Raw genomic sequence first — 26,189 nt, 5'->3', positions numbered from 1 at the left:
ATTACCCCTTGAATTTAAACTACGCTGGAGGTACTTTTGCCGCTTAAAGTATTGCATAAATTCTCAAATTGCGAAACCCCCGTGCAAGAGTTCTCGTTAATTGCTGAATACACATGAAAAGGCATGAAAAACTACATAAGCTATATACATAGCGTCCAAAATGAAGGCTTTCTTACAAATGAAACACAAATTTTTACATAACTCGAGAACTGCGAATGAAGTCAAATTTAGAAACGTGAATTTTAGAATTTCTATGGAAGAAAAAGAAAAGTTTCTATGGTAGCAGGCCCGGTTTTAAGGGGGGGAGGGTATAGGGTGAATGATTTTACCTCTGAATGTTTTAAGGGCCCCGGGCCCCCAACACCAAAATCCGTTTGTTTTGACATCTTTCCGTACTCTGGAGAGGGGTCAGGGTTAACAACCCCCCCCCCCCCCCAAACCTCTGATCTTTCAACTTTTTTTAATTTTATTTTGGGATGTATGGGAAATATTCACCCTTCGAATTTCGGTTATCGATGAGGTTTAAAAGTTTCGTCTTCTCGCAAAATCTCGAGATGTGGAGCCTTAAAGCGGTCAAGGTTTTTTTAAACCGATAAACAATGTACACACAGTGATTCATGAGATCGTCTAAATAATTTTGTTCAACAAATGTCTCAGGGATGCATAAAACTTCGAGATCTGGTGTTGCCTCACAGCAATTCAAAAGAAAAATAATCGAAAATATTCTGAGAGAACCTTCCAGTTCGAAAATTTTCTGACTCTCAAAAAGTCGTTTTGAAAAAATTAAGACTTTTGGCATTAACTTTTTTTCGATTCCAAAAAGTTTATGCTTGTTTTCATTGGACAAAAAAGTGAAACTTTGACAGCTTGGAGGCCGGACTTCCGAAAGTTCGATAGCAAAGGCTGAGGTAATCTGTTAGACCTTTGCCAGGGACTCGAAATCAGGTCTATTGTTAGATTAATTTTATTGAATTAATTAAAACCTAATATACTTGAACTCTGGAGAAAAGTAATTCTGTTTTCCGGTTGTTTTTCGTCCTTTTCTAGCTTTTTGATTCTTAGTATTGTCTCTGTTACTAACAGCTACCATGAAAGGAAAACTTTATCGCTACTTTTTTTTACTGCGGTCATTGTTGTTTCTCCCACGAAAAGCAAGGTGTCTAGTAACAACACTTTGTTCTGACGAAGGAATATCGGGAACATTTACTATTTCAGACTATGCAACGCAAGATATCATCGAATGTCTGTCTGTGTGTGGGGATGGAATTTTGTGACTTTATATTATATATATATATATATATATATATATATATATATATATATATATATATATATATATATATATATATATATATATATATATATATATATATATATATATATATATATATATATATATATATATATATATATATATATATATATATATATATTTTTTTTTTTTTTTTTTTTTTTTTGTTTCAGGTGGAGGGGAAATTTGCATCCAAACCCCTGAGGTGACCAACCTCAGGGAGTGTGGGGTTGGTTTGAATCAGTGACCGGACCCACTAAAACCCCTCCAGTCTCCAGCCCATAATACTCCCCGGGACCACCGCTAGGTATTGCTTCGGGGAGCGGCTTTTGTGCTCTGTGCACCCTCTTGGTTCTATAGATCTCTTTGCTAACTTAGCTAACTAACCTGGAGACTGGCCGTTAGCTAACACTGGCGTGTCGGTGGTCAACCTGTCGCCTGTTTTGCAATTCTAAAACTATTTGAGAGGCGGCTGTACAAACCGCCCTCCAAATGTTTGGGTCTTTACACATCCTCCGAACTAGGTTGTCCGGAGTGGTGTCTGGCCCGCTCACTACCATCATGTCGCTCCGCGCATGCACAAAACGAGGGCACACGAAGAAGACATGCTCAGCAGTTTCTTCCGCATCCGCACACTCGGGACACATGGGGGACCCCGCATGCCCGAATCTGTGTAGATACTGCCTGAAGCAACCATGACCTGACAGAATCTGTGTCAAGTGGAAGTTAACTTCTCCATGGCGCCTCCCGACCCATCCGGATACGTCCGGAATAAGTCGATGCGTCCATCTACCCTTTGCGGAATTGGACCATTCCTGCTGCCATCTGATCATCGAGAATGACCTTCTGGTGCCTCGTATACCCCTTGTGTCACGTTGATCGAAGCATTCTACGTCCTCCTTAATGGCTATGCTGATAGGCATCATGCCGGACAGGACGCAGATTGCGTCGTATGACACTGTACGGTACGCGCTCACAACCCTCAGGCACATGAGCCTGTAGGTACTTTCCAGTTTTCGACGATGACTGTTGGTACCTAACGCTTTGGACCACGCTGGCCCACCATACCTAAGTATGGACGAAACCACGCTGGCAAGAAGTTTACGCTTGCTGCCATATACCGCTGAGCTATTGGACATCATTCGAGATAGTCCTGCAGCGGCCGTTGAAGCCCTCTTACAGGCATAGTCGACGTGACTCTTAAATGTGAGCTTATCGTCAACCATAACCCCCAAGAGCTTCAAGGAACGCCTTGAGGTAATGGTGCAGTCACCGACTCTGACCACCGCCTGTTGCTCTAGTTTGCGGTTGTTCACAACCGTAACCTCCGTTTTATGGTGCGCTAACTCCAGTTTCCTAGAGTGCATCCAGTCTTCGACCTTGCGTATGCAGTGCGCGGCCGTCAACTCGACCTCTTCGATCGACTCGCCGTAGACCTCTAGCGTGATGTCGTCTGCGAAACCGACGATCACAACCCCTACAGGGAACTTTAGTTTCAACACCCCGTCATACATGACATTCCACAACACCGGGCCCAGGATGGAACCTTGCGGTACCCCTGCGGTGATTGGGACACACTTCTGACCCTCCTCCGTATTGTAAACTAGTACCCGATTCTGGAAATAATTTTCCAAAATCTTGTACAGCGACACCGGTACGTGGATGCTCCTAAGCGCGAGCGCTATGGAGTCCCAACTGGCGCTATTGAATGCATTCTTCACGTCAAGCGTGACGATTGCGCAATGGCGAATGCCCCAACTCTTACGCTGGAGTGCTACCTCTGCCGTCTTGGTGACAGAGAGAATAGCATCCAGCGTGGATCTACCTTTCCGGAAGCCGAACTGGTTACTTGCCAGACCGTTTACACCCTCTGTGTACTTCACCAGTCTGTTGAGGATAATCCTCTCAAGCACCTTGCCCGTAGTGTCCAGCAGACAGATAGGTCTGTATGCCGATGGGTCCCCTGGCGGTTTCCCAGCCTTCGGCAACAGCACCAATCTCTGTCGCTTCCACCTGTCCGGAAAGAGGCAGTCATCCGCTCGAAATAGATCAGGGGCCACTTTCATGGCCGTCCTGATGGCCAAGTTCGGGATTCCATCCGGTCCCGGTGCCTTGCTCACCTTTAGGGAGTTGGCGATCACGATGAGTTCCTCATTCGTAACCCTTACCTCCTCCACAACCTCTGCACGGCTGCCGTCTCTCACGGATTGGATGCCCGGCAGGTTGGCCGACCATCCCTGGTCTGTGTCTGAGATACTGGAACGTCGGACGTGAGACTCAGCAACCGGAGGCCAAGGATTTGGCTCGTGTCGTGGAAAGAGTCCCTCGATGATGCGCTCCAGCATCGCTGGTGATCGCTCTGCAGGCGCCAACACGCCTTTGGTCTTCGCCATTACGACTCTGTAGGCGTTGCCCCACGGATTCGTATTGGCACTCGCGCATAGCCTATCGAAGCAGGCCCTTTTGCTCGCCTTTATCGCACTTTTAAGCGCCGATCTTGCAGATCCGAATACTACACGGCGCTCTACCCTCTGTGCATCGGTACGTGCACGTTGCAACATCCGTCTTGCACGGAGGCACGCGCTACGGAGGTCCGCTATCGCGTCGGTCCACCAGTATACCGGTGACTTACCATTCCTAGGTTGGCGGGTCCTAGGCATGGTGGCGTCGCACGCCCGCGATAATGTGGCAACTAATTGGTCAGCACTCGGGCGGAGCCAACTGCCCCCCTCGCGCTCTCTTCTCATTGCTTCTGCAAATACCTCGGCATCGAAATGCGATGTCTCCCACCCGCGAACGGTCGGAGTATTGGCTCTACCCGTCGCCTGCCGCCTCACGTTCTGGACTACGCTATAGCAGACCGACTGGTGGTCACTATAGGTGTAGCCATCGTCTACCCTCCAGTTCACGATCAGTCCTGGGCTGGAGAACGTCACGTCAATGATCGACTCCGCACCATTTCTGCTGAATGTACACTTGGTTCCAACGTTGGCCAGATCTAGGTTGAGCTTTGCCAAAGCTTCCAACAAGATCTGACCCCTCCGGTTCGTGCGGCGGCTTCCCCACTCAACAGCCCAAGCGTTGAAGTCGCCCGCCACTACTAAGGGTGTTAGTCCCGTCAGCTCCATAGATAACAGATCGACCATCTGGGTGAACCTTTCGATAGACCTACGCGGCGGAGCATAACAACTGCAGTAGAACACTCCGTCCACCTTGGCAACCGCGTATCCTTCATTTGAGGTTGACACAACCTCCTGAACCGGAAACTTGCTGGTCGTGCATATGGCCGCCGTACTGGACTTATCTGCAACCCAATTACCGTTTCCGGGAGGAATGCAGTAGGGGTCCGATACGATTGCGATGTCCGACCGCGACTCAGACGCTGCTTGGTATAGCAGCTGCTGTGCCGCATAGCAATGGTTCAGGTTCAATTGTGTCACCCTCACGCCCGTGGTTTCGTGGCCGCCTTACCGGCTGGGCACCGTGGGCCTCCCATAAAGTGCTTGGCGTCCCGTTTTCCAGTACATACCAAGCACTTGGGAGGCTCCCCGCAGTCTTTAGCTTTATGGCCAGCACCACCACAACGCCTACATAACTGGCTCCTATCGGGCCCCTTGCAGGTCCAGGACTTGTGTCCTCCCTCGAAACACCTGAAGCAAACGTCCGGCTGCTAGAGTATGCTCAGGGGACATACTGACCAGCCAACCTTAAGTTTGGCTGTCTTCAGGGCCAGAGTTGCATCGGCCGATGCAAGCCGGAAAGTGGCCACCTGGGTCCCCGCTGGACCCTTTCTGAGGCGAATTACCTCAGTGGCTACTTCCACTCCGCACTTCTCCTTGAGGGCCTGTGCAATATCGCACCTCTCGGTGATTTCATCCAGGTTTTTGAGCTGGAGAGTCACCTCTGAGGTGAGTGCCCGAATTTGCACATCTTTCCCGAGGACCTGCTCGGCTACCGTCTTGTAGGCAGCGCCCTTGTTTTTAGCATCCTTACGGAGCTCAAGGATCATCTCGCCGGTGCGAGAACGACGGATGGTCCGCACATCCGCTCCCAGATCCTTGAGCTGGGTTTCGCCTCTCATTTTCTTCAAGACTTCGGAGTACTTGGACCCCTCCGTCTTGAGTATGAGGGCGTCGCCCCTGCTTCGCGCCTTCTTTCCCGTTTTTGGACGATTTGTCGCCTTCTCGTCGTTGCGCTTGCTGTCTTTTTGGCGCTTCCTTCCTCCCACGGTAACCCAAGGGTTTCCCGTAATATATATATATATATATATATATATATATATATATATATATATATATATATATATATATATATATATATATATATATATATATATATATATATATATATATATATATATATATATATATATATATATATATATATATATATATATATATATATATATATATATATATATATATATATATATATATATATATATATATATATATATATATATATATATATCTATATATATATATCTATATATATATATATATATATCTATATATATATATATATATATATATATATATATATATATATATATATATATATATATAAATATATATATATATATATATATATATATATATATATATATATATATATATATAAAAATATATATATATATATATATATATATATATATATATATATATATATATTATATATATAAATATATATATATATATATATATATATATATATATATATATATATATATATATATATATATATATATATATATATATATATATATATATATATATATATATATATATATATATATATATATAATATATATATATCTATATATATATATATATATATATATATATATATATATATATATATATATATATATATATATATATATATATATATATATATATATATATATATATATAGCTCGTTCGTGCTAAACCAGGGAGGACGCTTCAAAATCATTTTCAAAAGGTTATTCTGAATCCTTTGAAGTGTCTTCTTCCTGGTTGCACAACAACTTGTCCAGATGGGAACTGCATATAACATTGCTGACCTAAAAATTTGTTTGTAAATTAACAGTTTATTTTTGAGACAAAGTCTAGAATTCCTGTTGACAAGAGGATATAAACATTTGATATACTTGTTGCACTTTGACTGGATATTTTCAATGTGCTCCTTGAAAGTAAGATTCTTATCATAAATTAGCTCTAAGTATTTATTTTGATCAGACCAATTTAAGACCACACCGTTCATCTTAATAACGTGGTCATTGGTGGGTTTGAGAAATAAAACTCTTGGCTTATGAGGAAAAATAATTAACTGTGTTTTCGAAGCATTAGGGGAAATCTTCCATATCTGCAAGTATGAAGAAAATATATCTAAACTTTTTTGTAGCCGACTGCATATAACACGAAGGCTTTTTCCTTTTGTGGAAATGCTTGTATCGTCACAAAACAGAGATTTCTCACAACCTGGTGGTAAATCAGGAAGATCAGAAGTAAAAATGTTATATAAGATTGGGCCCAAGATACTCCCCTGAGGCACACCAGCTCTAACAGGCAGTTTATTAGATTTACCATTTAGATAGTTAACCTGGAGAGTGCGGTCAGTTAAATGACTTTGTATCATTTTTGTGAGGTAAAGCGGAACACTGAAATTTGTCATTTTAGCTATTAAACCTTTATTTAATTATTACCTTTTATTAAACACTGTCGAATGCCTTTTCTATATCTAGAAGAGCGGTCCAGTCGAATAGCCTTCAGATTTATTAGTTCGAATCATATTTGTTACTCTAAGTAACTGATGAGTAGTGGAATGCCCATGGCGAAAACCAAACTGCTCATTTGCAAAAATTAAGTTCTCATTAATATGTGTTATCATTCTATTAAGAATTATTCTTTCAAAAAGTTTGCTAATAGAGGAAAGTAAACTAATTAGTCGATAACTGTATGCCTCAGCTGGATTCTTTTCGGGTTTTAAAATTGGAGTGACTTTGGCATTTTTCCATTTCGTAGGAAAATGTGCTAGTGCAAAGCATCTGTTAAAATTTTTTGTGACTTTACCTGTTTCTAGGAAAGAGTCACAGCATAGCGACATTCTTCGAGAAAACGAAACTTTTGAACCCTACCGCTAAACGACATTCGAAAAGTCGGTTTCCATTGGCACTCTTTTGTTTATGCCATGCGATTAATAACAATTCGGATCGTTTTCTCGAATTGAGCATAGAATGTGGTATGTTCTACGCAAACCTTATGGACGATGGGACAGTTATGCTTGTAACGGTAGTAAACTACGTAAGGATTTACTTGAACAGCACGTGCGTTGCACGGTAAGCGGGTATCACTAAAGATAGCAGGAAAACACTTCATCTATTTAATTGTACCCGCTGTTTTCCTAATCCCGCTTTGCTACATGATAATCATTGATTTAGGTGAGTTTGTATCAACCTGCCATTCTCATCAGCATTTTCAAAATTTACATTTTGTATGAAATCAGTAGATTCTAAGAATTATCACGAAGAAGTAACTAACTATCCAACTGACCATGCTTTACTTTAAGGGTGAGAATGTTCCCATTATGATAAAACCAGTTATTTCATGAGTTTGAACGTATCCAATATCCGATTCGTCATGCATTTGCAGACTATAAATAAATCGCAAGATCAGTTTTTGGAAAAACGTGGAATCAGTTTAGAATGTTTAAAATTTATTGAATAAAGAAAAAAATGGCTGGGACGAAGTTTGCCGGGTCATAAAGAAGCCTTAAATTTAAAAGCTATTGAGGTTGTGATTATAATATTTTTTTAAATTTTTAACTACACCTACGCAAGAAAAGATGAATCTTTCTCGTCAATCCCGAAAGCCACGCAAAAAAACCTGGTGTGTTTTAAAAATCTGCGTTCAAATCACGATAATTTCAAAATCCACAAAATAAATGTGTATCCACATGTAAACCGCATAAATTCCAGAATCCACTGAGATCTGAATTCTATGGTAAAGAAATTGAGATAGAAAAGTTTTTCAGAGTTCAAATTTTGATCATTTTCTTAAATTACACCGAAGTTATTTCTCGTAATTTCAAAATCCGAACAGAAAGAGTAAATTTTGAAATCTGCGTTTAAAACAGCCTTGTAAATTTCAATGTTCACACTAGAACGCGTGAAAATATTGCAATAAATTCAATTTGCAAATCCGCGTAAATTTCAAAATCTAAATAAAAACGTGTAAAAAAATAGTTCGATTCCGAACTTGTGGGTGCAGTGCCCAAATATTGTCCGTGTGGTTTCGGAACGGCCCCTAAAAGATATGTCCTAATTTCCACTTGACTAACCGTGTGCCTGCGTTCATTTTCCTTTCTGCAGAGTAATCTCCATCACCAACCGGGAGGTCGATCTGGTCTGGGATAAGCCGATGCACAGCGATTCACCGATCGAGTACTACGAGGTCCGGTGGTTCCTGAAGTCGGAGGTGGACGCTATGAACAAATCGGTACTGAGCACCAAAGAGTCCAAGATTCACATCAGCGACCTGCAGGAGAACACCGAGTACGGATTTCAGGTGCGCTGCAAGACACTGAACGGCTGGGGTACCTTCAGTAACATCGTGTACGCTCAGACCCACCAGAGTGTTAGTCCAGGTGAGCTTTTCTTGCATATCGTAGCACACCGAAGTTGATGTTAATTTGTCTTTCTTTTTCAGTGTACGATGATTCTTTCCAAATGCGAATTGTTGCTGGTTCAACAGTTGCCGTTGTTTTTATCTTAGTCTTAGGTATGTTTATACTCGTAAACCTATCTGTGTGAACGTTTTTAACCTTTCACCATTTTAGTGATCGTCGTCACCGTTCTATTCCTGCGCTCGAAGAGCCACGATGACATCGACAAAAAGACCAACAATCATCTACCGCTGCCGTTGGATTACGCCAGCAACGAAGGTAATTTGAGTCAAGTTTTGCTATTTCTAGGCTCTACCCATCCCGGCTGCTGCCTGCTGTATGAAATAGGTATCCCACACCAAATCCCCGCTCCTAGTACTAGTACTCGAAATGCTAGGCCTCCCTCCCTCCGGTGATCATGCAACCAAACCCCTCTGAGTAGAGTATGACAAATGCCACTGCCTCCGGAGGAGGAGGAGTGGTCATCACAGCAAGATTGATGCGTGACAAAATCCTCACCAACCGTATTTTTCTCTTCCCATTTGCATCTCACTTGTGAACTTTTCCCCCCTTCAAAACCGCGTGCACCCAAACGTAAATTTCTTCGGTCCCACACCCGAGCAGGACTAGTAGTGACCTATAGTAAGTGGCAAAGCCGATTGATTTGAGTTTGCCTTAGCACAGCAAGTGATATAGTTATTTTTCAAAATTTAAAATTTGTTCCACAACGTTATTAGCCTATTTTAAACATGCACTACGTTGCTCTATACGCATAGTTGTCGCATCCATACTGCTGAGGATAATTGAGCGTAGAGCACCGATAGTGTAGAGTGTCGCATGTATATTTTGCCATTTACTCGATGTTTGCTTTTCTTCTTGTGTATTCTTTTGTACGTGTGTTTGTTTTGCACCCAGCTCTTTTGATGCCTCTTCCTAAGTATGAAAAGCAGTACAATTATCTCTAGATGTGTTTTTGTATGTTACTAGCACTCTCTATCCTTGCCTATTCGTTCTTAATATGCATACATGTTCATTAAAAAACCGACCTCCATGCGTCTAGTTTACATTCACCCCAACGCAACGACCAACAGCCCAAGACGCATTCTATTGTTTGTGTGCCTCTTCTACTTTTTTATATCTTTCTTTCTCAATTATAGTTCACGCAATGGACACAACGCCGATCGTGAAAACGATGAAAAACAATGGTAAATTTGTTGTTTAGCGCGCGCGTAGACATTCAGTCTCTGTCTGTCTTTCACCTTTCACTGACACAATTCCGGCAGAACATACCGATCCTGCTTAGAAAATAAAAAAGTCTCTCTCGCTCTTTTTTTCTCTATACTACCAGCTACCACCCCAACACCCAAGCGTAAAACTAGCAACTAGTCCTATGCTTAGATTAGATTCCCTTCTATTATTTATCTTGTAGATATCATCCTCCACCCTTCTTTTCTTGCTTTGTCGACAAGTGGACTAAGCTAGCACACTCGGAGCTTAGAGATTTTCGTTTCCCAGATCCGTGGTGACTTTTTGAGTTGTTAGTTGTCTGCTCCGACTTACCTCTTGGTATTGTCCTACTGAGTAAGACTAGGCGTTTCAGATTGGACTAAATGATCTAAATTTATTGGCCATTAAGGTTTGTCATCCTTAAGTAAAACAAAATAGCAATCAGTTAATTTTCCCGTCAGTGCTAATCTTGTTTTCCAAAAAAACTTATCCTGACCAGATTGTTGCTATCCCTAACTTCCAACAAATATTGTGTTCATAGGAATGTAGCTTTCATGGTACCTTTTCACTTTTCGTCCCTGTTAATCATGATTATTTTTACTCTAATATTTTTTCTGAAGGGCGTATTCAAAATGGGTTAATTTATTATTTATAAAGACAAATTGTGAGCTTCTCTATTGATTTTTTTTTCTGAATAATAGCCGTGGTGAACACGCTTTTTAGGGAGTTACTAGAGTAGAACAGTAATAAACATTTCAAGAAAGTCGCCAAGATAATTCTAAAATCTAAATTGCTTCTAGCGTTACTATAAGTTGATAGAGCAACAAAATGAAAATAATTGAAGGTTGAATTCGGAAAAATTCTGAAACTCCTAAAATAGACCTGATGTATTTTTTACGATTTTAAAGTGTTAGTACCATTGCTTATATACGTCCCTAACTGTGTCATTTTCGGCACTTTTCGTGTCCCTTTTTTGTTAATTCCGCTCGTTTTCGCCAGCCCCGTTTGGTTGGCTTCTTGTTTTACTGTGCTACATTCATCCCCATTACACCCCCTTTTTCAATGTACAAATCTTCTCGTTAGTTGTTTTCAACCCCCCGTCTCACTCCCCCACCCATTACACCCCCTGCAACGCAACGCAACCAGTTTACGGTTTACCGACTAACAACAACACCAACTAATTTGAAACCATTTTTTCTCTTCTTTTTTATTTTCATATGTATAATCGCTTATTATGTGTGCGTGTGTGATGGCTACTTCTGCATGATGTGCGCTTTGTTAATGATAAAAATCAACCAATTGAAATTTAAACAAAAAAAACAATTCTTTTGGCTTCCATTAACTGCTACAACACACCTGAAACCACCGCCAAACAAACAAACAAAAAAACTTGCTCGTTCTGCGCGTAATGATAACATGCATTTGACAACACCATACAAACAAAACCAAAAACAAAATGCTGCATTGTGCTATATCCTAATTTTGTAAACTAAAACATAATTGCTTCCAATGCTTTCGTTTGTAAAACTCAAAATTTGCTCCCACTTTTTGTGTTTCCGTTTTTTTCCTCGATGTTTGCGTTTTCTGTTTTCAACTTTCCGTTGATTTTCTTCCTGTGCACATTTACATATTGGTACTGTACTTCTTCTACCTCTCGTTAATTTGTGTGCGTGTGTGTTTTCAAAATAAAATTTCCAAAAAACAAAAAAAAATCATACTTTGTTGATTGGCTCAAATTTGCGAGAGAAGGTGGTTCTTACGGGTATTACCGACCACGTCGTAACAATTTTGCAGTGACCACGCCACTGTTCGGCACCAGCAGAAGCTACGTCGACCCGCACACCTACGAGGACCCGAACCAGGCGATTCGCGAGTTCGCCCGGGAGATCGATGCCAGCTACATCACGATCGAGGCCATTATAGGTTTGTTTATTGGGTTAATTTTCTATCAAATTTTGTGATTAATTTATACCTTATCCTCGTAGGAGGAGGCGAGTTCGGTGATGTTTGCCGAGGGCGGCTGAAGATTCCGCCGAACTTCGTGCAGGAGATCGACGTTGCCATCAAGACGCTCAAGCCGGGCTCTTCGGAGAAGGCCCGCTGCGATTTTCTGACCGAGGCGTCCATCATGGGCCAGTTCGACCATCCGAACGTGATCTACCTGCAGGGCGTGGTGACGCGCTCAAATCCGGTGATGATCATCACCGAGTACATGGAAAACGGCAGCCTGGACACGTTCCTGCGGGCTAACGACGGCAAGTTCCAGACGCTGCAGCTGATCGGAATGCTCCGGGGGATCGCCGCTGGAATGTCTTATCTGAGCGACATGAATTACGTCCACCGGGATCTGGCGGCGCGCAATGTCTTAGTTAATTCCTCACTAGTGTGTAAGATTGCCGACTTTGGGCTGTCGCGGGAGATCGAGAACGCGAGTGATGCGTACACGACGAGGGTGAGTTTCGGAGGTTACGATGTACGTGGAAATTTCGATTGATTAATTGCGTATTTTTTCCAGGGAGGTAAAATCCCCGTCCGCTGGACAGCTCCGGAGGCGATAGCGTTTAGGAAATTTACGTCCGCCTCGGACGTGTGGTCTTACGGTGTGGTGCTGTGGGAGGTGATGTCGTACGGCGAGCGGCCGTACTGGAACTGGTCCAACCAGGATGTGATAAAGAGTATCGAGAAAGGATACCGGCTGCCGGCCCCGATGGACTGCCCGGAGGCGCTGTACCAGCTGATGCTGGACTGCTGGCAGAAGCAGCGAACCCACCGGCCAACGTTTTCCAGCATCACGCAAACGTTGGACAATTTAGCGCGACAGCCACAGGTGTTGCTGACGACGCGAAACTCGCCGGACAATCCGGTGACGCGACTCGGAAACGATCTCAGCGATGAAATGTTGGCAGCAGCCCAGCAGCGAAGCATGCTCGGGGGAATGGGAACAACCGAGCGGATATTGAACAATGGCAGTGGGGGCGCCGGTGGCGCTGGTTCCGGTAGCATTCCTGGCGGGGTAAGCAGCGTCGGAAGTGTGGGGATGAGTGCGGCTAGCATGGGTACGCTTGGATCCACCGCCGGAGGACTCAGTAATACAGGAACCATGACAGGCACCGGACCTGCTGGTGGTGTGTTTATCAGTACCGACCTGTGGCTGGAGAGCATCAAGATGTCGAGGTACTCGCAGCACTTTAAAGAGGCGGGACTGGTCACAGCTCAGCAGGTAAGTTACTTCTAGGAAGCGGTGTCGCTCTTTTGACGTCCCCAGACAAGCTTTTGGAGAGTAACAGACGATGAAATTTTTGACTTAGATGACTTTATATCCAGCTTTTTGTTTCCTCTACCGTTCCGATTAACTGTAACGTAAAATTGTTTTGCCATCACATTTGCTATACAGATATCACGGCTAACGGCCCAACAGTTGTCTGACATGGGCATCACCCTAGTGGGACACCAGAAAAAGATTCTGCACCAAGCGCGACAGATAGATACCATTATTTAAAGAAACTCTGCTGCAGCCAGCAACAGACTTTCACCGAGTGACGCATGACGACGAAAATCTCTCCCCCTCAATTTTCCGATGGTAGACAGCAGTAACAGCTAACTATCACACATCACATATACACACCCGTAATCGAAACTAGCTGGCATTCTACTACTACTACAACAGTCGACTTGTCAATGAATGGTCCCAGTTTCAAAGCTAGATGCATCTTCACGGCTGTGCATCCTTGCTACTTATCCGATAATACTTAAGTTCATATCCCAATGAAAAACAAACAATCGAAGGAAAAGTGATGCCAGTGCCAGTTTCAGTGGCATGCCCCGTGACTGTTTTTTTGTACATTGTTTTTATGTTAGTTCTAAAGTTAAGCGAATTAGTTTTACTTCTAACTGAATCGAGAGAGATTATAGGAATGCATTTATACAAAGTAGTCTTAAGCGGATCGAGACAAATGAACATTAATTTAAACAACAACAAAAAAAGAAAATACGAAACAGCAGCAGTACACCCGGATTGGAAGAAAACTAACCTCGACTCAGAGAAGATTGTTACTTAGAACAGAAACTTGATTCATTTTTCGTGCACTATTTCTTCGTTCAAATCAGCAGAATTGGCATACCTTACAAAAACTAGAGCGAGAGAGTAAAAGATGGAACGACAAACAATGTGATTTTTTATACAATAGCAATAGATAGAGGATCGTTTTTTTTTGATTTTTTTTTGCTTAGTGTACAATACAATCTAGTATTGCAACTACTTCCACACTACTGCAACTACTACCACTAATAGTGCTACTATAAAACTTCAATTAGAAAGAGAGAAAACAAAAAACATACACAATAGATCACACACACACAGAAGAGAACATGAAACAACAGCGTTGATATTAATTTACGAAGCAGAAGTAAAAAGAGGAAAGCACATTCCAGAAGACGGAATAGTGCAACAGAAAACGTGATACGGGATAAATGAAAAGCAAGCATTACAGCATCAGTGAGAATACATTCGCATTTAGTGAGTAGGACTCGTGAGAGTGTGTGTGTGTGCGTGTGAGAGAAAGAGAGAGTAAAAAACCACAGAAACGAAAAGATGACTGTGCGGGGCTGCTGCGCTCCTGTATCATAGCAAGTAGGAAATCGCTATCGCTTGGGGAACAAACGATAGAAAAAAAAAAAAAACAAGACGAGGAATCTCATCACAGTCCGACTGAGAATCACTGTTTTTATTGTTTCTCAATTTGGTTTATTTTGTTTTGCTTTTTTTGTATCTTATGATTCATCCGTAGCAGTCCCTCTTTTCCTGTGTATAGTTAGATTTTACAGCTTTATTTTATTGCTATTTTTATGCTGTTTATATATTTTTTTTAACTTAAGCGTAAATCGTAGTAGAGCAAACAAGGCGGCTTTATTTTTTCTGTGAAATATAGCTGCTTTTTTTCCTGGTATGTAATAAAAGCAAGAGTGAGATTAATTCATGATTTATTTTGATTTATTTCATTTTTTTTTCTTACATGTCCGAATAGTATTGGTTGGAGTTTTAAAAAGTATGTTATGACTTTCAACCTCCTTTGATCCTTTGATAATGTTGCTTTATTTAAATTTATAACCTGAATTACAAAAAAAGTGAAAAAGCTATGTCTTTATATATCATAATGCTGATATATAAAGCCCAAACTTAAAGAGATCTTAGGTTACTCCCTTGTGGTGCGCAATGAGGTTCCTAAAATGCAAACACTGTTTCATTCACGTGTAGCATTAATACTCATATTGTGAGCAATTTTATGTGATACTAGCTGACCCGGCAAACTTCGTCCCGCCCATTTTAGTGTTTAATTTAATAATTTTAAACATTTCAAATTCATTGATTCCTTGCGATTTGTTTATATCGTTTGAAATGATTGGTTTTATCGGAATGACAACATCTTCGACTGTTGACTTTTTTACATCACCTCTATTCCGGGAATATATTGAATGCATTTCAGTTATTTTTGTTGTTTTCCAGAAACTGAAGGTGGTCATCTTCGAATTCAAAATGGTGTCCAGGGTCAATGCTTGTCTTCTTTATATTATTTCAATCACGGACATATCCATATGTAGTAGTATTCGGTTATTTTCGGCTGTTTCCCAGAAGTTGCCATTTTAAATTCAAACTGGTGTCTGAGGTCAATTTTTAGCTTCTTGTATCATTCTGGATCCGGTGATACACATATTGGGTGGTATTTGGTCACTTCAGGCTATTCTTCAGAAACCGTGAGTCGCCATCTTGGATTTTAAAATGGCATTTGGAGACAATTTCTGACCCCTGAGCGTCATTCTGGTTAAAGAAACACTCATATTGGGTGGTATTTTGTCATTTTTGGCTGTTTTCCAGACACCGGAAGTTGCCATCTTACAATTCAAAATGTTGTCTGAGGTCGATTTGTGGTTCCAGTGCATCGTAAAAATCCCGGAAATGCCCATATTAGGTGGTATTTGATCATTTGCCGCTGTTTCTCAGAAACCAGAAGTCGCCATCTTGGATTTTAAAATAGCATTTTGACACATTTTCTGGCCTCTGAGCGTCAATCTGGTTAAAGAAACACTCAAATTGGGTGGTATTTGGTGATTCTCGGCTGTTTTCCAGACACCGGAAGTCGCCATCTTACAATCCAAAATGTTATCTGAGGTTGATTGGTCGATTTGTGGCTTCAGCGCATCATAACAATTCCGGAAACACGCATATTGGGTGGTATTTGGTCATTTGCCGCTGTTTTTCAGAAACCGGAAGTCGCCATCTTGGATTTCAAAATAGCATTAAGGGACAGTTTTTGGCCTCTGAGCGTCATTCTGGTTAAAGAAACAGCCATATTGGGTGTTATTTGGTCAATTTCGGCTGTTTCCAGACACCGGAAGTCGCCATCTTACAATTCGAAATGTTATCTGAGGCCGCTTTCCATATTACAAAAGCGACAGACATCATCCTGAACCCGACCAATGTTCTTTAAATGATATCTACTTAGAAAGTGCCCCGTTACTAGGCCGACGTATGTACAAAGAGCTCTTTTGTTGAGCTCTAGGAGCTTTTTTGAATGATTCTCGGTTGGTGTTATAGATCTTTTAGATTGGGAACACTTTTTGACATTCAACCAACTGGTTTGTTCCTCCCAGCGTTTGAGCTCCATTTTCATTGCACAGCTCGATATACCGCAGAAAGGTTCTGGGCCGACAAACTGTGAGTTAGATCCTTGTTTTGCAAGTTCGTCTGCCTTTCATTCCCACCAATGCCACAATGTCCTGGGACTCAATACAAATTTACTGAGTTTGTTTACAAATAACATTTAATTGTACTTCACATTTGAGCTCTGAGATGCAATCTGACGTGTAATCCATTAGACTCGATTGATATGAATTAGGTTTTTAAGTTTTATGAAGACATGATTTTGCGGTTATTAGAATATGGTACTTTGCGAGTTGCGGATCTGCAGGATCTAGACCTACGAGGTACACAATCTAGAATTTGAAAATTTCATAATTTGTAAATGCTAATGATTGCTGTTAAGGATTTTTGGATTGAGGAGTTCAAGCTCTAGAATGCTAGTCTTCACAATTACAGAAATGTAGGATTTAAAAATCTTGAAGTCCCCAAATAAATTTATAAATTATATAGTTGCGGAAGAATTCAGGGATTTTACCATGGCACCTTAAGATTTCAAGATTTGGTTTTTTAAAGTTGGTTTCTCGAGATTAATGAAACTCTAAATATGATTAACCAATAAAAAACAGATTACAAGATTGAGGTTACAGTTTTGCATGATTTCAATACTACTCAAATTTCCAATTAAGGAGAAACGTAAAGGAAATCAAAAGCTTGGGTAATTATTATTATTTTTCTATTGGAATCTTCCAACGTCTGTCCTTTGAGTCCCACTTGATTGACCTAAAGTTGAGTATAAACAAAAAAGTAATACGAAAGCTCAAAATTTGTAAGTTATTTTATTGGTCTCCGTGGTTCTGTGGTTAGCGATGTCGGTCGGCTAGCTCTCCTACACGGTTGTGATACCGGGTTCGATTCCCGATCAGGTCGAGAATCTTTTAGAGCTGGAAATTTTCTGGACTCAGCACTGGGGCACGATGTATCGTTGTACTTATACTATAACATGCAAAATGTCTCGAAAACAATATCGATAACGAATTACCTCAACTAATCTAGTTGATCGAGACCGCATTAGCTCCCCAGGCTAGTGTGCGATATTGTTGTTGTTGTTTATTTATATTGGCAATCAACAAATATTTAAAATTTTAAATGGTTATTTCTTTCTTTACTTTTTACCTTAATATAGCCTGCCATGTTTAATCAACGTGTTTGTGTACTTTCTACAACTCGTGATTCATGCGCCTACGTTACACTCAATTCTCTAGTTCGCCATCGAGTACCGATAAATACACTCGAAGACCGCTCGCCGATCGGCTTTCTGTCACGTGTAAGATTCATGTCCGCAGGACGCCACCGGAAGAATCAGCGTATTGTACAGCGTAATTTTGAATTTCGTGCAGATCTGTAGACTGCGGGACCTAAACTGGCTACGCAATTCGTAATAAACCCTGTTCGCTGCGGCAATCCGTCGCGTCACCTCGTTATCACCCGTTACAACAATCACACTGTGTTATTTTAGTGATGTTTGTGTGTTTGAGAATGTAGCTGCTTATTTATTTCATCGACTTTATGCATTGGAATGGCTCAGATCGAATTTATTCAACATATTTCTAGACAATATCATTTTTCTTCACATGATTATCAGTGAGAATTGACATTGGTGACAGTCAATTTCAGTTTCAATTTGAGGGAATGAAATTGCGGTTGTGTGATTTTCATTACGTAGTTTCGAAATTTCGCAGCTCTTAATTCAGTATAAAGCACCAATGCTCGTAGAAGCACCACGTTCTCTGCCAACCATGTTTATGATTAATTAGTTATGTTTATGGTAAGTCTAGTTCTCGCAGCTTCTCTTCTGAGAGCCGTAAGAGCCTCGTTCCTAGTTCCACGATTCACAACGATGATGTCGATGCAGTCCGCGAAGCCTAGAAGCATGTGTGGCTTCGTGATGATGGTATCACTCCTCGACACATCTTCCAAGGCTATATTGAACAGCTAGTGCTAGAACCCGTCTCCTTACTTCAAAGACCATCCAACGACGATTGAAACACTGGAGCGATACTTCAAAAAACTTCGATACCAGGTATCGGAGTATTGGTTGAAGGAGTATCGATATTCGATGCTGCGATAGTACTGGTATCGGACCTGCCATTTATTTTTAAACTGCAAATATCTGCCAGTCAGCAAAAATCTGCACACAAATTCTAAAAATCTACGTTCCGCAGACAAATCTGCATATCTGATACCCCTGGAGAGAGGCAGTTGATGGTAGAAAAAATCTAGCGATGCTGCAAGTACCGTTTAAAAAGTATCGATACCGATACTCATCTCTCGCGGTGAGTACCGATACCAAAATACTCGATACCACGACCCATAGTATCGATGCTAGTATCGCCCATCCCTAGTTTATGCCACTCAGATTGTCTTATATAGAGCTGCAACCACTGTTGCCAACTGTACAGATTTATCTGGAAATGTACAGATTTTCTCGGGTATTTCGGTACAGATTCTGTACCGTACAGATTACAGATTTCGAGAAAAAGTACAGATAAGTACAGATTTTTTAGATGGTTAGAAAGGATTAGACAAAACTTTTTGGTCGACTCTGAATGGGATCTTGTAATCCACGCACTTAGAATTTACTGCCAAATCTCGGTAATTTACTGTTAAAAAACGGCAGTTGTTACATTTTTTTGTAAATCTCGATTTAACCGAACTAAAATGTTGGCACAAAATATCCGAAATATCGGTAGTGTTGCTGAATTATGGGTTTCATTGTTTTTTGGCTGAATTTTCAGGAGATTGAACCGCAATGGCTCGGTAATATGTATTTCCGAGCCCCATTCTTAAGTGTGCAAAAGTTTTATTGAAAATCGAGCTAGTAGTTTGAAATGAATATTAACTGAGTCAACGCAGTCTCAGTTTTCTCTAAACAATTCACGTTGAAGCTGTATGAAAATAGAAAATAAATTTGGGCCAGTGGTACAGATTTTTCCCGGAAATAGTACAGATGAAAAAGATTTTTGCAGCTCCCGGTACAGATGAAAATGTGGCAACACTGCCTGCAACGTTATCGGGTTATCTGTCAGTCTCCAAGTGACTAGCTAGGAGGTAATAAACGTATAGTGTGTGCATCAAGTATAAAGGCCACTCTCCGACGTAATACTTGACCGTCGTCGTCCAGGGAAGACAAGGGCTGGCGACTGGAGGGGTTTTAGTGGGTCCGGAACAGGCTGAGTAGATGTTTGGGGGAGTCTAACCACTCTCCTACACTCAAAATAATTTTCACGTCATAATTACCGGAAAAGTTATGTGAATATTTTCCACTGTCATTTCCACGTAGATTCTACGTGATTGCCATTTGAGTTCATTTATGATCTGGTGAGATGATTTATTCTATGAATCTTATACAGCAGACATATGCATTTTATGTGAATTTCCCGTAGAACTCAACTATCGGTAAAATGGGAAGCATTCAATTATCTGCTAGCTACTACGTTTGATACAACGTAAAATTTCCAAATTTTGTTTCCCCAATTCTTAAGAGACGGCAAATAGTTTTTAGAAATTGGAAATATGTTGCTTGATAAATCGCACGGCCATACAAAATCGCCGATTCGTAAATGAATCAAACGACATAAAAACGGACAAATATTACGACATTTGCCGACGTTAACTATTGTAAGCTGCAACTGTTTATGTATAAGAAACTCCTCGACCTTTGAACTAAATCTGTGTGAAACCTGTAAGCTCAAGGCTCTATGTCAAATTCGTACGGTTTTTCGAAGCTCACTCGGCAAGCCGTCGAGAAATTCTTTTTTATTGTCAGAGAATGAGTTAGACAACAGCTTCGCCATTTTGATTCCTGTGTATTTTCACATAGAGAGTTCACGCGATACTTCCTCTATGACATTCTGTTTGACGTTGCCAAGTTCACGTAGATACTACGTGATAAAAACATAGTATGCATGTGATTTTCACGTAGATGTTATGTTTGTCACATAAATCATGCAAAATGACAGAAAGTACAGGAAATTTCACGTAACAATAAAGTGAAAAATATTTTGAGTGTAGTTTCATCCCCACACCCTGAGTTCCCCGTTACCTTGAAGAAAAATGTAGTCCGTATGTAGTTTCTCCTTAGTCCGTACCCTCAGGATAATCTGGTGAATTACCCTATACAGTCACTCACTTCAGACTTTAAAAGGTTCGACTGGTAAACCGTCCTTTACCGTCCGGTTTGTGGTTCTTCAACTTTTTCGCAAATTTTGCCTACGTCGTCCAAGGTTTGCGGATCCACAGCTTACCAATCTTCCCAAACTGCTCTCCTGTTCCAATCGACGACGCGCCTACCTTCCTCGCCGTTCAACACCACCTTGAAGTGTTGTTCCCAACACCTGGCCACCTGCGACTTTTCGGTAATCAGGTTCTCTTCCATATCATTACACATGCCAGAAACTGACACGATCTGGTGCCTGATTCCTTGATACGTTCTATAGAAACTCCCCGTATCTTGCCTGGTGAAGCAGTTCTCCGGGGGGAAGCGATCGTAGTGCTACGTTTCTTTTGGCGGTGAAGCCTTCTTCGGAAAGCTCTAGCTTCCTGGTATATCTCCCGTATCTGATGCGTCACACGGTTTGCTGTTGCTAACGTGTAAGCGTAGGCTCGGTTTTTTCCTCAGTCACCCCTAGACACTCAGCATCAAACCATCCATTACGGGTGGTTCCCACTGCTTCTGTACTGCTTCGTTGACTGCGTCGTGGATGTGCTTCCACTGTTCGTTCGGGTTAACTTCAACTGATTCATCAAATTTCCGAGTTTACTTTGTAGCAACTCCTTCCGCTGAAAGCCTCAGACGTATCTTTCTCTTAGATATTGATTTAAGTACGTTGGACAATCGGGTGCGAATCTTGCCTACCGCACATCGATGACATCTCCCTCTCTCAGCCACCAATCTCCAGCTCTATTTCTCCTTGGGTCTACCGTTAGGGTTAGGTTAGTCTCTTACTTCGAAGACCTCTTAGGTCAGTTAGCTTTCACTGGCATTTCGATGGTTGATCCGTCGATTAGTGCAACTCGTGAAACCATCTGGGAAGCAGACGCATTGACTACCCTTCAGGAGCCCTCGTTGTCGTACATCCTACGCACTATAATATCCGGTATGATAACTGGCCCGCTCACTGTCAACATTCCACTCCTTGCCTGTGCAAAACAAGGGCAAACAGAGAGCACATGCTCATCGGTTTCCTTCTGGACATGATTTAAATAGTGGCACGAAGCTAATTCCGGTCAGAAGATTGTAGGTCTCTCGTGTTGCTTCTACAGAGGAAGCAGTCGTTTCTGTAGACACTCCTTGAGGTAGATATCCGCGCTTACAGTCCTGATAGTCGAATGGCACACTACTCTCGCCACATAAGCAGATCGCTAGCCTTATCAGGTATTTCTTGGCAAACTTTAAAAGATTCTGCTTCTCAATTTCCTCTGGAACATCAAGCTTGTGGTGGTCAATGAAGAACAGTAGCCCCGGAAGCAGTCGAAAGTCCGCCGTCGTGCGGCGACTTACACACTCGACAGCCCAAGCGTTGAAGTTACCCAGCGCCATCACCGGCTGTTTGTTCCATAGTTATTCGATCGACCATCTGAGCGAATCTTACTGTAGACCAACGCAGCGGAGAACAACAACTAGAGTGGACTTCCTTATCCACCTTGGCAAACATGGTTTATATGACAAACAAGGTCCATATGGCCGTCATTCTGGACTTATCCTCATCGATGACGTCTGAAAAGTGCCGATCATCGATCAGTATGTGGTCGATCTGGGAGCAAATGTTCGAATGTTCAGAAGTGCAAATAGGTTTAGTCATCCTCCTGGTCGCGAAGAAATTCACTAACATCAAGCCATTGTCGTTGATGGTAGAGGCTTTTTTCTACCAATAACGCAGCGAAAGGATGCCTCCAGTCTGACTTGAGCGTTCATATCGTACGAACTTTTGTCGTGTTGTGGGCACTCTCCATAAGTTTTTTTAAGAAGCTCCGTAGTATATTTGTTTTTGCGTTCTGCCCGACTAGGACTGCGATGCCAAGTCTCATGACGGGGTTGCTGACCTAACAGTAGCTGGCGAGTCACCGTATTCCATGGTTCAGTCGGCCGCCCCGGATCAGTCGGTGTCCAAGGAGAACAGCTCCTTCTCCCCTCTCCACCGCACCAACGATCGCTTCGAGTAGTGGGCCGACGCCAAATGCGGTCAGAACACCGCGTCTTCGCCGTTATGGTATTTCTGGATGACCGAGGCAACTTCCGGCAGGCACTTCGTACTATAAATTTTCCCGTTCACGGCCAGTGAAGAAAAAGCAAAAGAAGGGCGGTTTTGATATCCACTTCTCGCAGACTGTCAGCCAGAGCAGCACCTTCGTGGGGGAAGTAAAATACAAAGTGCCCTGTCAGTCGTTGCCATCCAGGATGGATGGAGGATGGATGGAGGTCTCGTCATCCATCACCACGCGAATCGCCGGGAAAATTAGTTCGATTGATAGAGCTGTCAATTTTTTCCTGCTGACTCATGGGTTACTATGATTGATGCTACATGGGTAGTTTCGCCAGTGCGTGGAACCCATGGAAAATCGGCAATTTTTGTCCATTTTTTATGACAAACGTTATGCTCTGGTCCACACTGTATTCTATTTTGTGGGTTATAATGCTGGTACGCACTGCGCAGTCATTGACCAACCAAATTGTAATATCACACGAATTAATAAATTTAAATGAAAGAAAAATATACTAAAAAAATTTGAAAAACACTTCGTCCTTTAAATAAAAGAGAAATATACTGGAAAAAATTGAAAAAAAAACTAGAAAAATAAGGGGATTTTTCTAAAATTCACATTCAAATTTATTTAGTTTTTGGAAAGTGAAATAGTTTCTCAAGGGGAGAAAATATGATTGATAAAAAGTTAAGCAAAGTATCATTCGAATCCAGTAGATTGATTATTCTGATTGAGAACGCTTGCCTTCTTGATTTTCTTTCGTTCGGAACTACACTTTTTTGGAATTTATCATTTTTTTCTCATTCAGGATTGCTTTAGGATCAGCATGCAAAATATTTCCATTTTCTGTGTTCTTCAAGATTAGAAGTTGAACAGTAACATAAGTAGAGTTAGTTTTTGTTCGCCATTTTGTACGTTTCTTAACAGCCATTCCATTAGGACTGAATCCAGTGAAAAAAGCTACGAAGAATTCAATAAAATAACAAACAAAAGAAGAAAGTTGCAAAATTTGTCGTCATGTGCTCAAACTACTGAAGAGGAATCCACTGGCGATACGAATCCGTGTTAAACCAAAGAAAAACAAACTCTAAATGAGGCACAAATTTTAAAACTAGATTTGATGTGACTCCCCACAAAAATTGACGACAAACCATTTGAATGAGAAAAACGGTTTTACGATTAGAGAACAATAATTTCCTTCGTCCAAAGTAAGCGAACAAAAAAAAAAAAAAACTAAAAATAAATAAATAAGCATCCATATCATTACGATTATCACCACAGCTAATTGGAACGTAAAATAATCGGCAAATTAAATTCAATATCAGCTGAAAATGTTTTTGCTTGCTTGCAATCAGTTCTTTTGTAAATATTTTGATTGAATATTAGCTAGATGAAGAAAGAAAAAAAAAAACAACGCATCTAGCGGGCCAAAAAAGAGAAAGAGAGATGAAACAAAACAAGTGTGTATGATATCTAACAACAATTAATATTAGTGCGAGCAGAGAGTCATTTATAGTGAGATGTGAGAAAGAAAAAAAAGCCAACGCATTAGTTGAGCTGCTCGTTTCTCTTCCGTATTAGTAGAGCAATTCTAAATAGTCAAACAAAAAAATGATTGGATGAATGTGAATGTGACGACAAGGAAAAGCAAGGAGAAGTTTAGCGAAGAGATAAATCAGAATGATAAAGCATAGCTTGTGAAGAGAGATTTATTACGTGAAGCAATTTTCTGTTTTAACAAAATGGTGTGCAAGGGTCAGATGCCAATAGTTAGGTTTTTCCTTTCAATTTTTGTTTACTTTTGGGATGATGATCCACAATTTTTCAGTGTTTTTGTTCTTAAAAAAAAACCAACAACATGTAATACGCCAATATTTGATAAGACTGTAATTTATAGCAATACACGTAACATCTAGTGAAATGAGGAAAAAAGAGTGCAGCAAGTGACGGGAAATCGAACAGAAACAGTTGAAAACAATCCATGGAAAAAAAAAGGTTTTCGATTCATTGTGAGCAAAAGCAAGAAAGCAAAATTAGCAAAAATAAGTAATTAACAGAAAAAACAAGAGAACAAAAACTTTTTATATTAACTAGTTAAAGTTTAAAACAAAAGAAGCAAATGGGTGACATTCCCTTTAAACAAAAAATAATTAATAAAACGCAGCAGAAACTATTGAGGAACAAACAATAGAAAATAGCGCGAGACTTTCTCGCAATAGCTGCAGGCTGCAGACATAACGAAATCGCATAAAATGTAAGAAAATATCCATCCGTTTTCGCTTAGTTGAGCTAAATATTCGACGCTATTCAACGAACCCCCATCAATTCGATGTCGTCTCTCTCTTTCGTGAGATAACAAAGAATGCAAACCAAACAAAAAAAAAAAAAAACAAATCCAACTCGGTGTCATAGTTAGAAGTTTATATATATATTTGTAAGCTTTGTATCAGCAGGGCAAATTTTAAGCAGTTAAGAAAACAGTAAGTTCACGCTGGCAGAGAGTGAAAACTCGGCTGGAAAAAATAAACAGGAAGCGAGGAGGATGAATCACAAAACAAATCAGTCTAAGTGTGTAAGTTGTTACTGAACATAAAATCGTATTAATTCAACAAAGAAACAAAAAACAGAGGTCTCAAAGAATCAAACAATGAACGTGTCTAAATGGAGCATCACGCGTCGTGTTTTCCCTATTTTCTTTCTGATATATTATTACATAGTTCTACGTGTAGGAAAAAGTGGGAGAATCCGCTGTTTGTAAATAAATGACATACAAAAACTGGAAAACATGCAATCATTCCCATCATCCACTGAAAAGTTTCGGATGAGACGAAAAGAAAAGATTTTTTTTTTTCACTGTAAAATTCGGTTGGACTAGTTCTTGCATAAGAACGAAACAACCAATCTGCAATTCGCACCAAAAATATAAACAAAAACCTTGTCATCCAACAATACTGAAATCCGTGAGCAATCTGAGTAATACAGACTAAAAACAAACAAAAAACAAACGTGAGCTTAATTAGTTCATTTCAGCTCATCATCAAACCGCACATCGTAACCCGGGAGAAAAGGAACGCCACAGAGTAAACACAACAAGCCCTGAATTGAGCTACTAAACCATTACTGAAAAAA

General features: G+C 40.9%; 1 protein-coding gene across 8 annotated transcripts in view; it reads left to right on the top strand.

Annotated features, from left to right (window-relative positions):
* Positions 1 to 25,454, top strand: part of LOC129718637 (ephrin type-B receptor 1) — a 193,826-nt gene extending 168,372 nt beyond the window's left edge. For 2 of the 8 annotated variants that reach the window (XM_055669595.1, XM_055669596.1), the window contains exons 5-13: positions 8,643 to 8,917; positions 8,980 to 9,051; positions 9,110 to 9,214; positions 9,560 to 9,577; positions 10,093 to 10,140; positions 11,912 to 12,085; positions 12,148 to 12,614; positions 12,678 to 13,382; positions 13,557 to 25,454. In XM_055669595.1, coding sequence (XP_055525570.1) covers positions 8,643 to 8,917; positions 8,980 to 9,051; positions 9,110 to 9,214; positions 9,560 to 9,577; positions 10,093 to 10,140; positions 11,912 to 12,085; positions 12,148 to 12,614; positions 12,678 to 13,382; positions 13,557 to 13,661 — 1,969 coding nt within the window. In that variant the 3' untranslated portion in view covers positions 13,662 to 25,454. The remainder of the gene's footprint in view (positions 1 to 8,642; positions 8,918 to 8,979; positions 9,052 to 9,109; positions 9,215 to 9,559; positions 9,578 to 10,092; positions 10,141 to 11,911; positions 12,086 to 12,147; positions 12,615 to 12,677; positions 13,383 to 13,556) is intronic. The other 6 variants (XM_055669599.1, XM_055669600.1, XM_055669598.1 and 3 more) reach the window with 6 other exon arrangements.
* Positions 25,455 to 26,189: the final 735 nt, after the last annotated feature.

The sequence above is a fragment of the Wyeomyia smithii genome, chromosome 1 (assembly GCF_029784165.1).
Source record: "Wyeomyia smithii strain HCP4-BCI-WySm-NY-G18 chromosome 1, ASM2978416v1, whole genome shotgun sequence".
Lineage (NCBI taxonomy): Eukaryota > Metazoa > Arthropoda > Insecta > Diptera > Culicidae > Wyeomyia > Wyeomyia smithii.
The sequence above is the reverse complement of the archived record's forward strand: the minus strand, read 5'-3'. Positions and strand labels throughout refer to the sequence as shown.